This window comes from Paramacrobiotus metropolitanus, unplaced genomic scaffold (assembly GCF_019649055.1).
Source record: "Paramacrobiotus metropolitanus isolate TYO unplaced genomic scaffold, Prichtersi_v1.0 Parri_scaffold0000140, whole genome shotgun sequence".
NCBI classification, from domain to species: Eukaryota; Metazoa; Tardigrada; class Eutardigrada; order Parachela; family Macrobiotidae; genus Paramacrobiotus; species Paramacrobiotus metropolitanus.
Window position 1 is genome coordinate 198,136 of NW_026570360.1, and position 14,001 is coordinate 212,136.

The window sequence follows — 14,001 nt, forward strand, 5'->3', positions numbered from 1 at the left end:
ATACTCGTAGTTTTACCGGTTTTTGAAACACGCTTGTATTAAATTATTAATAATGTACAATATGAACCCGTACAGTGGGACGGGATGTAGCACAATAATTAAGTATAACAGTATGATTCTGAACTGTTGAAAGGTTTCCAGAATCTCACAAAAAACTCGTTTATTTTCAAGTTTTATCAGCCGACAATGATGTAATTAATATCGGTATTTCGGATTTTAGTGCCTACTGATTTTGGAGAGAAACTTTCTCACTATATAGGAATAGCTCAGGAGTCAGGATGCTCTGGGGACTGTGGAATACTCACCTGTTCAGCGCATTCTACGTTGGGCAACGAATTAGAATTGCTTTATGCGTATATAATACTGTACACTTTGAATTTAGTCTAACGCATGAGGCCGTAAATTCGTAAGCGATCCAGGTTTTGCCTATTACCCCCATATTGATTGTTGTGTGACAGGTCAGTATTAGAGACCGGTGTGTTATTCCACATATGTGTGTCAATAAGACCTGCCGCATACCTATAATTTTATCGATCGGTATTGGTTTATGGATACTTGCAGCTTTCTGGAATACATTTTACAATGCTTCGACCCTAATACAACGGATTCTCAGGGTCGATTTGCACAAATCTGTTTTGGCATCCTTCACAGCAATGCTCAGAAAACCTGGTCGTGGATTGTCGATGTGTGCATACTTGTATATGCAGTATCTTACGATCTGATTAACGTCGGCTTCGTGTTGTTTCTGGTTGTCAAAAGATTAATCATTAAAACTCACGGGATTTTTCATTTGTTATGTACCTGTACACAGACAATATTAATCTGACTGCAAAGTTTTTATTCGTTGTTTATTTCGAGAACAATCCAAGCGAATGATGACTCTGCGTACCACAATTGCACATTTTGCGCTATGATTTGAAGCAACCGGAAGTAGATCTGTCAAGATGTTTACGCTAATAGAACTCATCGGTTTCGTGCTTTTTTTATTTATTATTGCTGCTACTGGTCAGTCTGGGGGAAATGATTCGGTAATGTGGAATATTCTGAATAAAAAGACATTGCACCTTCATCCGGCGGATGCTGCATGCGTCTCTCCCAAAACATATTGTCTTCCAAGCGATGCGCCAGCCGCTCCGGCAAGAAGCGATAATCCAGTGCAGCAGTGCCTTGTCGCAACATGTACACCAAAAGATATTTCAATTAGCGCTATCAACGACGAAAATTTGGGCAGTGTTTTTGTCACTCGCAGCTTGGACCGCCTGGAACTAGTGGCCAATTTCAGTGGCATTAATTACGATGTAAGAGGAATCTACTATTGCAGTCAACAAATCGCAGCTGTATTGAGTGTATTATGATATAATACGCATGAAATCCTTCGCTATACAGGTCTTCCACCTTCGGCTCGTCTTTTCTGGAAATCCTCCTGCAGCGATTGCCATTGAACGATTTACCGAAGGAGCCACAGCGTGGGTTTCATGGCAGTATTACGCCGTTGATTGCATGCGCTCCTTTGGCATTCAGCCCGATCAAAAGTTAGCAGCGGTCAATACAATACAATGCAGCACCCTGCCGTGGTAAGGATTTTACGCTTGAAGTCATCATGAGATTACTGTTGAATATTGATGGTCCGACTGGTACTTTCCTAACTTTTTCCATTTTCAAAATATTGTAAATCGACAAAAAGGAATACTTAATGACATAAAAGCTCACAACAACCTAAGTATACCTCGCACGTACGGTGCAGCGTGCATTTATGGAGGTTGAAAAACACTACGTATACTGTAGGTAAAACCACTTTGCACCTATCCTTTAAAAAGGTCGCTTACAGGTCGCTTACATTTCAGTTTATTTTTTACAGTTTGTATTGTTTCTTTTTACAATCTTGGTATTATAGTAAAAAGTAGAAAGTAAACATCTAATTATAGCGAGATGATTTAAACTATATCATTTAATTATAAAGGGCACCAAATGGATCACACCGGCAGGATTCTGTGTATTGGAATGTCTTTCAAGGACGACCTGGTGCACCGGAGATTTCAAGAAATCCTGAACTGCAACAGTTCTTTAGCACAGTAGCTGTGCGTGTTACCTTAGAAGGACATCTCCTTCCTCTGCAGCCAGGCACTGTAGCAACCGGCACCGACTATGGATGGGACGTGTACCGAATTGCCGAAGTTAGCATCTATGGACGGTAATTAAATTATGCAATTTTCTGGCGATTCCCTCTCATCATCTGCTTTGTATTTATTTGAAACTGCCGGTACGAATTACAGTGCGCTTTGAATTTTAACAGTTGTGGTGACAAATTCTACCGTTCCCTGAGCGATCCGACATCGTGTTTACCTTGCGAGTGTTCGTTACCCGGATCGGTTAACGAAACCTGTCTCGCAACCGGGGCATGTTTTTGCAAAATTAATTACACCGGCACCAAGTGTTCCGCCTGCCGCGCGGGGTTCTTCGATGCCGCGCGTGGCTGTCTTCCCTGCAACTGTGCAGCGCTGGGATCGACGGCGGAAGTATGCGACAACCAGACCGGAATGTGTTTGTGCGTCGCTGGATTCGCTGGACAGCGATGCGATGAGTGTGAGCGGGGCAAATTTCTGACGGGACAACGCTGCGTGGAGTGCGGTTGCGTGTCGGCCGGAACGACACCCGAACAATGCAGTCGTAATGGGACGTGCTTATGCAAACGATTTGTTATAGGAACGACCTGCGATAAATGCTTGAATGGATTTGTAAATTTGACCTCCGCAAATCCGAACGGATGTGTTTGTATGTATTACAAAATGCCGAACTAAAAAAATAGCAGTGTATCGAATTTTCTAGTTGTGACATAATTAACTGTTAAAGTGTATAAATTATTTGGTAGTACATGGATTGATTTTATTATAAAATGATTCTCGCTCATATTACGGCAATTTTACTTAAATCGTTCTAACTTCTACCTAAATTAAAGGTCATGTCCATATAATTCTATAACGTGGCATGAAACTCTAATGATTTTGTAATTTCTACCAGAACTGGGTTTTTGTACGGTATTCCTTACATTTTTCTTCTTAAGACGAGTATGATGGAACGAATTGTATTTGTGCTTATCAACTGCTTAATTGTTATTTTGTCGAGCACAGAAAATAAAGTGCTTATAGTGCTATTATTGCAGTCTGCGTTGCAAAAACGGTAAAAACTAAAAATTATTGCTGCGTCTTTCTCAACTGAATTGTTTGTTGTTGTTGCAGTAGGAGAACCACTCTTGGGTTTTCCGGCAACCCGTTTTCCGGTATTGGCGATGACAGATTTGGATTTTGATCATACCGTAGCCAGCCGTGCAGCACCGCTGTATCCCATTACGCTGGCACTGAACGGCGATTCTGTTACCAATAACAGCACAATCGCTTCCGGAACAACGTTGTCTCTGAGCCAGACCTCATCCCACGGCGACGCTCTCTATCCCTGGCTGATCGCAATTACTGTGCTCCTTATCATTGCCCTTATTATCCTGATAATACATTTTATCTTCTACATTCGACGGCGAAATGCACACAAAACATATTCACCGCGACAGATACCGGAATTTTTATCCGCGGAAGCTAACGCCCATTTGGTAATGGTACCGCATTTAATGCTTAATTTTTAATTCGTGCTCTGCGAAGCGTTTAATATTGTGATTTGAATTATCAACATTTCATTGCAACTGCAGCATCCTGATTATGCACGTCGGCATATCCCACCGAAAAATGCCAAACTTACCGGTTATTTTTATAATCCGGAATATCCAATTGGGTCACTGACACCCGGCGTGGACGAGTCTCGACACCGCGCTGTCGACGTTTTCAACCGGCAGCAAAATTTAGAGGAAGAGGATGAAGATCTAAATTACGTAGGACCAAATTTGAGAAGGCCTGATTTGGATTTATCCAGAGAGCCGGCAACGGTATGTGGAACTAGGATATAGTCGATTTCTTAGATGGTTTTTGACGAGTAACAGTTTTCTTTTCATATGAATAGACAGGAACATTTCGTCCGCACACCTATCATCGATCTCCAATTCAAAGGCAAGATATTGCCACAATATCCGGAGGAATTGTTAACCAAAACTTTAATCCTTCTGATTTGCACCATTGATTTTTGTTGGTTTCTGATGTTTTAGCTTTTATGAATATTTCTTTCTGCCTAAATTTTTTATCAGTGATGAACGCAGCGTTCTGATTTATAGCAATGTGTAAATAAAAAGCGATTTCGTGAATGATTAAGGACAATCGTGCCTGGATTTCAGTAGTATTTTATATAATTTATTGCAGATCTGGAAACGTAAAGGCCACACAAAAATATTTTAGCTGCTTGCTTTGTTGTATAAAAATTTGGATCAGTTGTCCACAGAACATTAAACCAAAAACTGTAACAACAAAAAATAAGGAGTCTTTGTATTAGAGTTCAATAAATTATGGAATTCAGTAGTGCTGAGCCGTTGGGCTGACGTATGACCCAGCCGTCGGTACCGGTGGCGGAGGTGGTGGATAATGGCTGCCGGTGTCTATTAGCCGACACTGGCATCCTCGCGGCACTTTCATTTCGTCCAAATGTAGGCCAAATTCCGGTGAGTAAACCATCATTTGCTGTAGGACGAATTCTTGTACGCACTGACTCTGAATCCTGCTGTCGACATATTTACAGGTGCGATTCCTGATAATTACAATACAGTCGCATGGATTATTTTCAATTATTGTGCGTGAGTACATAAGTAATGCCATCTCCTCGCTCTTGTATAGAGCAAATAAATTCACATTCGCGATTGAAAATTCATTTACTACTCTTTTGAGCGAGGTGACAGTAATGCACAAAACATCCTTACGTATCGCAGGTGTCACAATGTGCAGCTTGATACGCTTCCGGCAAGTGGACAATACATTTCCATTTATCATGCGCATTAAGCGCCCGATAAAGTTTTGCAGATGGATTGACATGGGAAACGCACATTTCCGTAGCATTACTAGCGGTGGGTGTCGGCTCAGCTGGTGCTGGCTCAGCAGCTTCGCCGGATGCTTGAGAAGCGGTATTGGCTAGAAAAACACCAGTGGTTATTTAGCCTACTATCATTTCTTCAGTAACTTTGTTGCTAAATGTTGAAACATAATTTAGAGAACGTTACTTCGCAATCATTTAATACACTGCGACAGCTAACTAAAATTAGAAGTCTACTTTTGTATTCGTAAACGGTATTTTTCGTATGCATACCGGTAAGGGAAGAGGAAGCGCTGACATGCTGTGCGTTTGTTTTCCATGTCACCATCGAGCGCAAAATCTGATACCTCTCCGGATAGGTCGTAATGTACGCATTAATTTCCGCTCTAAAATTAAGCAATGCCTAAAGAATACTTAAAAGTAGCAGCTTTAAAATCCATACATAGGATAGTCCGGATCCGTAAAGCAGTACGACAATCCTGATTGGGCGCAGGGTGGGGAAATATAGCTGTCCAGTTGTGTAATTGCCACTTCATTATGCGAGATGGCTACGGAGCTGGAGCCCGTGTCGACTGTTGGCTGAGGCGGATACGCGGGAGCCGGTGCATAAGGGTCGACGTGTGTGGACGGGATAAGAAGTGGAGAATTAGGCTGGGTCGGCTGCTGCTCAACCGGCGTAACGATAGTGGGGACTGGAGGCGGATATGCTGGTGAATTTGGTTGAATAACGAGACCGGGTGGTTTACTGATGGAGACGATTACTTCTCCCAGTGCAGCTGGATAAGCATCTGCAACAAGCGACTTGTATTTTCGTAATTAGAGCGTATCTAGTTAATATCGGAAGACCGAATAATTTGGCGCTTTGTTTTGACTTTAATTAAACGCAGTTGTCTCAAGTGTGAATCATATCATCGTATAAAACTGTCATAAAATTTAAAAGCATCGCTTACTTAAAATCGAATATAAAGTGTACGAGCAGCAAATACAAACGTTAGCTAACTTCACGTATGGAAATAAAAAGTATATGTCAAAAAATTGTTACTAGTTATGCCACTCGAAAAACGGCGGGCATTCTCCGTATGTACGGAAATGGGCGATACATACGTTTTGCGGCAATTCTGGCCGGGACAGAGGGTTCTTGTGGGTAGTGTTTATTCTGCAGTTGAGATAAATGTACAGCTTGTAATTGGTTAGCAGCAGCGCCCGTATGTCCGGCATGTCCGTGTTTAATGTAACCCGGCGGCACCGGCAACATGGATCCCACCAACGGCGAGTGGAAGTCTGCAACGCGATATTTGGTGTGCGACAGGGTATGCGCTGGGATAACAGTGGGAGTTATAATGCGATACACGGGTTGTTCAAGGTGATCACTCTTACTTGGTCCGTACGCGACCGAACTCATTCCCAGCGTGGCATGTTGAACGGGGTACACATTACTGGGTCCAGGTGGTGCTGGCAGCGTATACACACTGCCGAACTGCTTGCCGAGCAACCGCGACGGTGGACTGAGATAAGAAAATCCGATTTTCCCCGGCGCTGGATGAATGGGAGCGGCAATGGCGGCCAACTGAATCTGTTGTGCATTGGTGACCTTTTCAATATGCGCTGGCGCTGCCGCAGGTATGTGCTTAGGTGGAGTAGATGGCGCTGCTACCGATGTGGAAATAATCTGCACTTGCTTCTCCACAACTGCGCCGGGTGTTGCGGGAGGCGCCGAAGCCGGCGAACCGGGCACGGCGACAATCTGTACTTGATTTAGCGAAGTGGCGTGATGATTAGCGGCAGCAACCGCAGGGGAAGCCGGAACCGTAGGCGGATGAATTGACCCGGGAGCGTGGATATGTTTGGCAGCAATCTGTCGTTCCAGCAGCACAATGGGCTGAGCGGCCAACGGTGTCGGAGGCACACCCGGAGAGGCTATTGTCACAATCTGTAGCTGATTCTGTGAGGCGACGTTACTGGAAAAAGCGGCCGGTGCGGCAGGCTTTTCCGGGATTGATTTCGGATGAGATGCCACACTGATGATTTGTTTCCCAATGACGACATTTTCTCCAGGTGGTAACCGATTAGGTTGCACTTTTGATACCGGGAGGGCGACTACCTGAACGAGTTTTTCATTGACGATTCTCGCGGCGGCGACCGGTTGTTTGGGAGTCAATGGTGCAGACGGTGCCGCCACGGATACCAGCTGGACTTGGGAAATGCTGGTCTTTTCTTGATGGGATGTCAGTGGCGCACTGTACGGACTGGGAGCCTTTTTTCCACAGCAGACTGGAGCTTTGAGATGGGCTTTTTGATGGTAGGCGAACAAGTGCTTGTTGACCGCTGGAGAGGGACGGTGTTGCAGCTGACCAGCGAATGTTTGCACAGGTTCACCAATAACGACCAATGGAGGCAGCGCTGGTTCAGGAGGCGGAGCAATTGGCGTTTCCGCCGCTTCGGCTGAACCCGAGGATGAGCTTCCCGCTCCAGATTTTGCCGGTCGAGCTGCCGGTTTGACAAACAAACGATATACAGTATGAAATGGCCTGATAACAATTATGATACGTAACGACATTTCTAACATTAAATTCAGTTAAATAATAATTATCGGAAACACTTACCATTTACAGGATAGGGTGTATTTCCTGTATTGTTATTCCCGTTATTTTCCGACTCGTTTTCGTTCTCCCCGTCGTCGCCTTCTCCTTCGGCATCGTCGTTGCCGCCAAGCCTATGTCCGTGCAAATGCGTAGCTGACTGCCCGCCGGGTGGGTTGGACGCCGGCAGAGGATCGTCCGGCTGATTAGCCCGTGCGCGTTTACTCGGTTCGGGACTATCACTGCAAATACATCCGCAAATAACAAAAACCAGAATGACCCAACATCCCGCACACTGCTTTGAAGTGGGTAACATTTTTTCGATCTAAGTCGTGCTCAAATATATATGTTTCTTTCCGCAGTCAGTTTCTACGGTGTAGAAAAATTGGAGCAAACGATATGTGAGCAACACAATAATAAACTGTTTGGCTATACATTTGCGTTATATAGGTAAATTTGTGTCCTACTTTGACAGTTTAAAGTGTGGTCCACTTCAGTGGAAATTCAATTCCACCTCCACACAACGGGGTGTCCAGCAGTGATAAACAGGGGCTCGCGCCGGATGAATCAGCATCGGCAACTGTATCAACGGCATCTGCATCGAAATCTGCGCAAGATAGGTTTTGCGTAAGAATGCGCTTGTGATGGGGCTGAATGATCATGACACGAACAAGCTCAACAAGAGTTCCGACAACCGGCGTGTGTGTTGCGGAGGTCTCTTCCTGAAAGCAATTCGATGATCATGAGCAGCGGCAGCGCCGGTGACGAGTGCGCCAGCTGTTACAGCGATGCCGTATACGTGGGAATTCTGACAGAAACGGCCAAGTTCTAGTTCTCGCAAGACGTGTTCACCTGCATTTTGTTGACAAGACACATCCGGAGACAGAGACGCTCGTTAGGCGACTTTTTTCTCCTTACAATCAACCAAGTTTTGTAAACACGTATACATTTCAAAGGTTTTGTGAGTATTGTGCATAAGTTTTTCCATTTCACAAGGATTTACGGTTTCTACTGATTCAGTTCTAAGATCCCTGCATTTGTTTGCCGTTAAAGTAAATACTGTCTAACAAAAATAAGAAACGATTTCTGTGAGAACCGTATAGATAAGTACATTATTAAATGTACTCTTAGCAATTAATAATCCCAATGGAAAATATTCTGGGCGGACGTCGGTGAAATTGCGAAATGGAAGCCTGGCCATGCCGGTGCAAACCGGCAGTACTTTGAGTACACCGGCAGTACAGTACTCTGCACGCACAACATCGTAGCCTGACTTTGATCCAAATACCGTTCTCAGTTCAAAAGTTAGAAAATACGTGTTTGGAATTAAGTCAAACTTCAGTACTGTGGGAAATACCATGCATATACTTTACTGTGGGCATATGCAAATATAGATATTATAAAAAAAATATGTATACAATACGTAGGAAAACGGAGGGACTTAAAAATAAATTAATGATGCGTTAATGATGCGGGTGCAGTTTGCGTAATATACGGTAGCCTGTACGTACAATACGTACAAGTGACACAACTGATGCAGCTTAAATACGTTGAGAGTAACATGTTTTTTCGTTGCTGTGGCCCGGGAACAATTTTTTTTGCGTTCGGAACAGGGATGAACATTAATTCCCACTCTGCACCGCTGCTATTGTGTAAAGAATTAGAGGTGCCCTTAATCGAACATTATCATTTCCGAAGTCTGACCGGCTAATGGCTGTTATAGAATTATACGTATTAATTATATTATACTCAGCATTCTAGAAATTAATAGTATTCTTACCGGTATCTGTGACTTATAATTATTGTTTTAGTCAGACAAACGGACTATACCATGCATTAGTGCTGCCAACAAATTTAACTGACGTTTATATCCCCGAAAGTGACAATCGAAGTGCGTTTCTGTAGATCAATGCATAGCCAGCATAGGTACTGTATATTATGGTCATGAAGAACTCAAAAGTAAATAATTCGTGATACAATACCTTGCAAATTGACTTTTCTCAGTACATAATCGTTACATTGACTCTTGGGATACCTGCATATGAAATAACCACAATTCCCTGAATGAACTATTCGGAGTGTTTGAACATCGCCGTTTACCTCAACATCAATATCGAATTAATCGCGGTGTCCTCCAATGGAGAACAACACTTGACGGCCTATTAAAGTGTAACCAACCACTAAACACCGCTGAATACTTTATTTAAGCGATATATCCAGTAACCGGAAGTCAATTAAACCAAGCAAGAGCGCCATTATTGCGGACGCAGGGCTCATATCCAGTATCAGTACTAGTACTGCGCGCTTAATCGATGAGCTCTTTCGAAGATCCAGTATAGCTGCTGATATTTGCACTGCTACACAGTGCTACATCAGTAGCTCTTCCCTAATTACCGTGTGAATTAAACGTCTAAACATCTAAACGTTAACGATAAATTCACTGCCTAGCCGCAAACGTAACCGTTTACTGTAGCATACAAACCAGGAATGAACAACGCGATACGTTTATTTGCACTGCTGAGTGCCACCAACAACATGCAATGCATTCACATCACTATAATATTTATATTTAATTTACACACCATCAAATTAACCGGCGAAGAAAGACGAATATGATGGCATCAAACAGCAGAAATAAAGATATCGGGTAAAAGAAAGATAACACAGTTAGTTGAGAGCTCGCAGGTCAACACGCTGTCCAATAAATGTTTGAACTCAAAATGCCACTCAGCAAGGAAGATACAGGGCAAACCGTTAATAAAAACAGCCAAGTAATACTAAAATCAGTCAAAACAGATTAAAATCCACCGTAAATTCACCGATAACTCTTTAAACACGGGTTGTTCCACTTTTTACAGGTAGGCTATTCGCCCCAACATTGTTTAACTGACAAACCAAGAAGCTGTGTCCGAAATCTGCGGACATGCACCAAGGGTAAACCGATGGTTGGCCATAAGCGAAATTCCATGATAATGCACAAAGGCGGCGATCACCACCAACACATGGAAGATCTGATGGCTTTGGAACTGTAAAAGAAAGAAGTTGTCAGAAAAAGCAGGCAAAACACTTGTTAGGTCATTAGTCCAATACAAATGACTCCATCTAGCTCGTGACGCAATCTTACCCAAATGTCAAATCGACCAGGAAACCAGCGTTCAGGAACACGGCACGCATACAGTACCGCTCCCGAAACATAAAGGACGCCCATTAGGACTAAATAGATCATAGAGCCCTCGTGCACCGACCGAACCCACCCTTCAGAGGACACATAATGAATGGCCGGAATTACGCCGCTCAAGCCAAGGGCGACGAATACTCCTGTTAAAAAACCATAATCATGAAATTCTGGGTAAGGGTGGGGGAAAAATAGAAAAGCGAGATAGAACGAAGGGTACAGCTGTAAGCCTATGCGAAAAACGATGCGAAAAACGCTTGTAACGAGAACGACCATGAAAACGCTAATGATTATAAAGTCGCATAAACAAAATGAAACAAATGCATAAGAAAGACAATGCAAATAAATATGTATGTAAGTGAGCATCTGTTATTGTATTCATACCAGACAGATTATGCTAACGAAAACATTAAATACGCATACGGTTGGTTTGCAATTCAAATATTTGAATGAGAAATTTTTATGCCCAATGATTATTCCGCACCAATGGAAAAGACCACTACGTCTTCCCGTCAAATTCAATTTTGTATTACGAGACTCACTGGATAAACATTAAACTATTTATTCAAATCATTAATGTTTCACTAAGAAAATCAAACAAAAACACAGCGTCAGGAAAAGTCAACAGAACGAGAAGGAGAAAGATCACCCCTACAGCATTAATCAGTTACGTCGATCACGTTCTCGTCACTCCATTTGGCTTACCGGCACGCAAAGCTCGATAGGCGGGCTCGCTAAATTTATCCCACAGTGACACAACGATGGCGGTAATGGCTAGGACCGATATAACTCCAATATAAATATGCTTTGCCACTGAGCGACAATAAAATCCGAAGTGCAGCCAGGGTACAAATGAGCCCAGAGTCAGAAGAGCAATCCCACAGTAATCCAACCTGCGAAAAAAATGTCTCCATCAGGCTAAACTCAGCCTAGACAATTTGAGCGACAGGTCAAATTCCAAAGTGCGAAAGGCAGCCATACATCAGCCGACACTACAGTGGTATGATAAAGACATCATAAAGTTATCACACTTGTCGAAACCGGAAGCATTGAGTTGCCGAATTAACCGAAAACTGGATTTACCCGTTATCAGTCTAAACTATCCATTTTGGCACTTACTTTGAGAAAAATTTACCGACGGACTGTGAGTGACAATACACAGTGTGAAACAGAAAGGAGAACCCCAAACACAGGACCGCACCGGCGAAAAATGCGGAAAACATCCACTTTTCTGTCCAAGCAAAATTTTCAGCAGCCAGAAAGTAGGTAGCCACAGCTACGAAAGCTATGCAACCTGAAAACAATCAGTGTAAAAGCAGCCCAAGGCACAACAAAATAACCGCATACCAATCATATGAGTCCAAATATTCACAGTTTCGGTGTGAATACGAAATATGGATTTGAAGCACTCTCTGAAAGACTGGATCTGAGGTCGATGTCCAAAGTGGAGAAAGTCGTTATCCTTGAGCCATTCGGGCAAATGGTGAAAATGTGTCTGTTTCCAGACATCAGTTATCACGCGCTGAATTATGCGCTGGGCTTTCTCACTCGTCTCAGAAAGAAACTCCATGCCAGCTGCCAAAGCGGCTTCTCCATCCGCCTTTAAAAAAAGAATTAATACTAAACAATGCCAAGCGATCACAAAGTAATAAAGATTCATTACTGGATATTTCCCAAACTCGCTCCCTGGACATATCAGATACACTGCGGTTTTGATATCGTTTGATATTAGTTTTACCCAGTATTCTACAGACTCACAAAAATCGTAGTGTACTACGAACAAAACGTTCAATTAGAACCTAGATCTGCAAATATTAAACTGCTTAACATAATATTTCCAGTTGATTCATTATAATATTGTTATGATATTCAGATGATTCATTTTTATTAGAAACAGATAAACCAATAAAAAAACATCGAAAGCACGTGAGCAATGTGGTTTCAGCATTCCAAACTGATGACTTACTCGCATTTCCTCAAATATTGAGGGATCGCTCGCTTCAGGGAGCGGGGGAAATTCCTTGGGATCAAGCAGTATCTCTTCCCCTTCCGCAGAATCGCATTCCAATCTGCTTCGTCTTCGAGCTGTCATCCTTTCACGCAAACCTTCTCGAGCAATCATTTCGCTGCTTTGTTTCAGCATTTGCTCCGATTCATTTATATTCTCTTCATCATGTACCCCAGATAGCAAATGAGTTTGGCTATCAGTTTCGTTGCTGCTGATAGGATCGTCGACACTTTCCATTTCGTTTTCGATGGCAGACGGATCAAGATAATCGACCATGAACTAATGCCAACTATAATGCAATACTTTTGGAATCGTCTATTTCAAGTCACGTAACAATGCTTTTTGTGATCAAGCTGTCGATTACCCGACTGATTAATTTCATAATGTATTTCTGCAACATTATTATTAAACAAAACTTAAAGAGAAAGAAAACTACGAAAAATCAATTTGACCAACCATGCAATCGACTTATTCACCAATATAAAATCATAATAAACAAGACGAAAGAAATGAAACAGTGGGAAATAATACAAAGTAATAACCAGTGATACATTTAAATAATCAGTGATAATCTTTTTACTTATAACAGTTTATCGAGACCAAAAGCTACATGACGTGAGCGGATAATTAATGACAAAAAGTATAATCTCTTTTCGTCTACATACAATCTATGGCAACCACGTTAATTTCCATTATCGTTATTCTTAATGCGCACAATCTAAGATTGTGCGCATTCGTAACACAATCATCGCTTTGATGTTTGAACAACACTCACGGTCAGTAGATCCACTAATCTTAAGTTGTAAGGCCAGAACTGTGGATCTCTACAGTATCTCTTGCAATTCAACCAGATTCTGTGCGATACGAATCCGAGATATCCGCAAAAAACACGCAGCTCTGAAAAGATTATTTACGTAGATCACACGATAGTCTGAAGACTGAAATGGACTGCAAACCGGTTCCGAAAAAACTTCCGCTGATCACAACAACTGCAAGATTTACGACTAAATCGATCACAAATTTTCATCGAAAGGGAATGATAAATAATTATCAGCACGTGAAACTTCCAACTGCATTCTCACGATAAATTTCCACTTGGTTTGTGGTTTATTTCCCAGAAAGCGACGCACAGTCGAAGTCGAGCAAGCGGGCTCATATGAGTCGGTGTCTTTTGTATTCATGGAGTGCTCATACGCATTTTGCCATATTTTACACTTTGATGTACTACGCCGGAAACGAGCCAAGCGAACCAATCGGTAGCAATTTTGAGCATTTTTCAC

General features: G+C 42.5%; 3 protein-coding genes across 5 annotated transcripts; 1 reads left to right on the forward strand and 2 right to left on the reverse strand.

Moving 5' to 3' along the window:
- The first annotated feature begins 400 nt into the window (after positions 1 to 400).
- On the forward strand, positions 401 to 4,197 carry LOC129599226 (usherin-like). Its single transcript, XM_055497402.1, has 8 exons — positions 401 to 458; positions 562 to 1,298; positions 1,387 to 1,574; positions 1,961 to 2,191; positions 2,294 to 2,772; positions 3,237 to 3,601; positions 3,698 to 3,931; positions 4,006 to 4,197. Exons 2-8 carry the CDS (start codon positions 945 to 947, stop codon positions 4,120 to 4,122), a joined length of 1,968 nt encoding a protein of 655 aa, XP_055353377.1. The 5' UTR covers positions 401 to 458; positions 562 to 944; the 3' UTR covers positions 4,123 to 4,197.
- Positions 4,198 to 4,285: 88 nt separating this feature from the next.
- On the reverse strand, positions 4,286 to 7,936 carry LOC129599214 (proline-rich protein 36-like). 3 transcript variants are annotated; one of them, XM_055497385.1, is made up of 7 exons: positions 7,563 to 7,936; positions 6,337 to 7,446; positions 6,064 to 6,240; positions 5,402 to 5,747; positions 5,233 to 5,345; positions 4,850 to 5,057; positions 4,286 to 4,680 (listed from the first exon to the last, which is right to left on the reverse strand). In XM_055497385.1, exons 1-7 carry the CDS (start codon positions 7,852 to 7,854, stop codon positions 4,449 to 4,451), a joined length of 2,478 nt encoding a protein of 825 aa, XP_055353360.1. In that variant the 5' UTR covers positions 7,855 to 7,936; the 3' UTR covers positions 4,286 to 4,448. The 3 variants fall into 3 exon arrangements, with proteins under 3 accessions (XP_055353360.1, XP_055353358.1, XP_055353357.1); XM_055497383.1 differs by having other exon boundaries at positions 6,064 to 6,276; XM_055497382.1 differs by having other exon boundaries at positions 6,064 to 7,446.
- A 2,155-nt stretch (positions 7,937 to 10,091) lies between these two features.
- Positions 10,092 to 13,825, reverse strand: LOC129599241 (adiponectin receptor protein-like). The gene is made up of 7 exons (XM_055497423.1): positions 13,497 to 13,825; positions 12,680 to 13,010; positions 12,061 to 12,313; positions 11,833 to 12,007; positions 11,419 to 11,606; positions 10,663 to 10,856; positions 10,092 to 10,564 (listed from the first exon to the last, which is right to left on the reverse strand). The coding sequence occupies exons 2-7, from the start codon at positions 12,995 to 12,997 to the stop codon at positions 10,421 to 10,423; spliced, it is 1,272 nt and encodes a 423-aa protein (XP_055353398.1). The 5' UTR covers positions 12,998 to 13,010; positions 13,497 to 13,825; the 3' UTR covers positions 10,092 to 10,420.
- Between the last annotated feature and the right edge of the window lie 176 nt (positions 13,826 to 14,001).

Excerpts from the sequence above, each read along its gene's own strand:
- LOC129599226 (XM_055497402.1), top strand. The coding sequence starts at position 945 with ATGTTTACGCTAATAGAACTCATCGGTTTCGTGCTTTTTTTATTTATT. Across the intron at positions 1,575-1,960 it reads CAATGCAGCACCCTGCCGTG|GGCACCAAATGGATCACACC; the intron begins GTAAGGATTTTA and ends TTAATTATAAAG. Across the intron at positions 2,773-3,236 it reads AAATCCGAACGGATGTGTTT|TAGGAGAACCACTCTTGGGT; the intron begins GTATGTATTACA and ends TTGTTGTTGCAG.
- LOC129599214 (XM_055497382.1), bottom strand. The coding sequence starts at position 7,854 with ATGTTACCCACTTCAAAGCAGTGTGCGGGATGTTGGGTCATTCTGGTT. Across the intron at positions 7,447-7,562 it reads TACACCCTATCCTGTAAATG|CTCGACCGGCAAAATCTGGA; the intron begins GTAAGTGTTTCC and ends TCAAACCGGCAG. Across the intron at positions 5,346-5,401 it reads ACGGATCCGGACTATCCTAT|AGCGGAAATTAATGCGTACA; the intron begins GTATGGATTTTA and ends GCTTAATTTTAG.
- LOC129599241 (XM_055497423.1), bottom strand. The coding sequence starts at position 12,997 with ATGGTCGATTATCTTGATCCGTCTGCCATCGAAAACGAAATGGAAAGT. Across the intron at positions 10,857-11,418 it reads CTATCGAGCTTTGCGTGCCG|GAGTATTCGTCGCCCTTGGC; the intron begins GTAAGCCAAATG and ends GTTTTTTAACAG. Across the intron at positions 10,565-10,662 it reads CTGGTCGATTTGACATTTGG|TTCCAAAGCCATCAGATCTT; the intron begins GTAAGATTGCGT and ends TTTCTTTTACAG.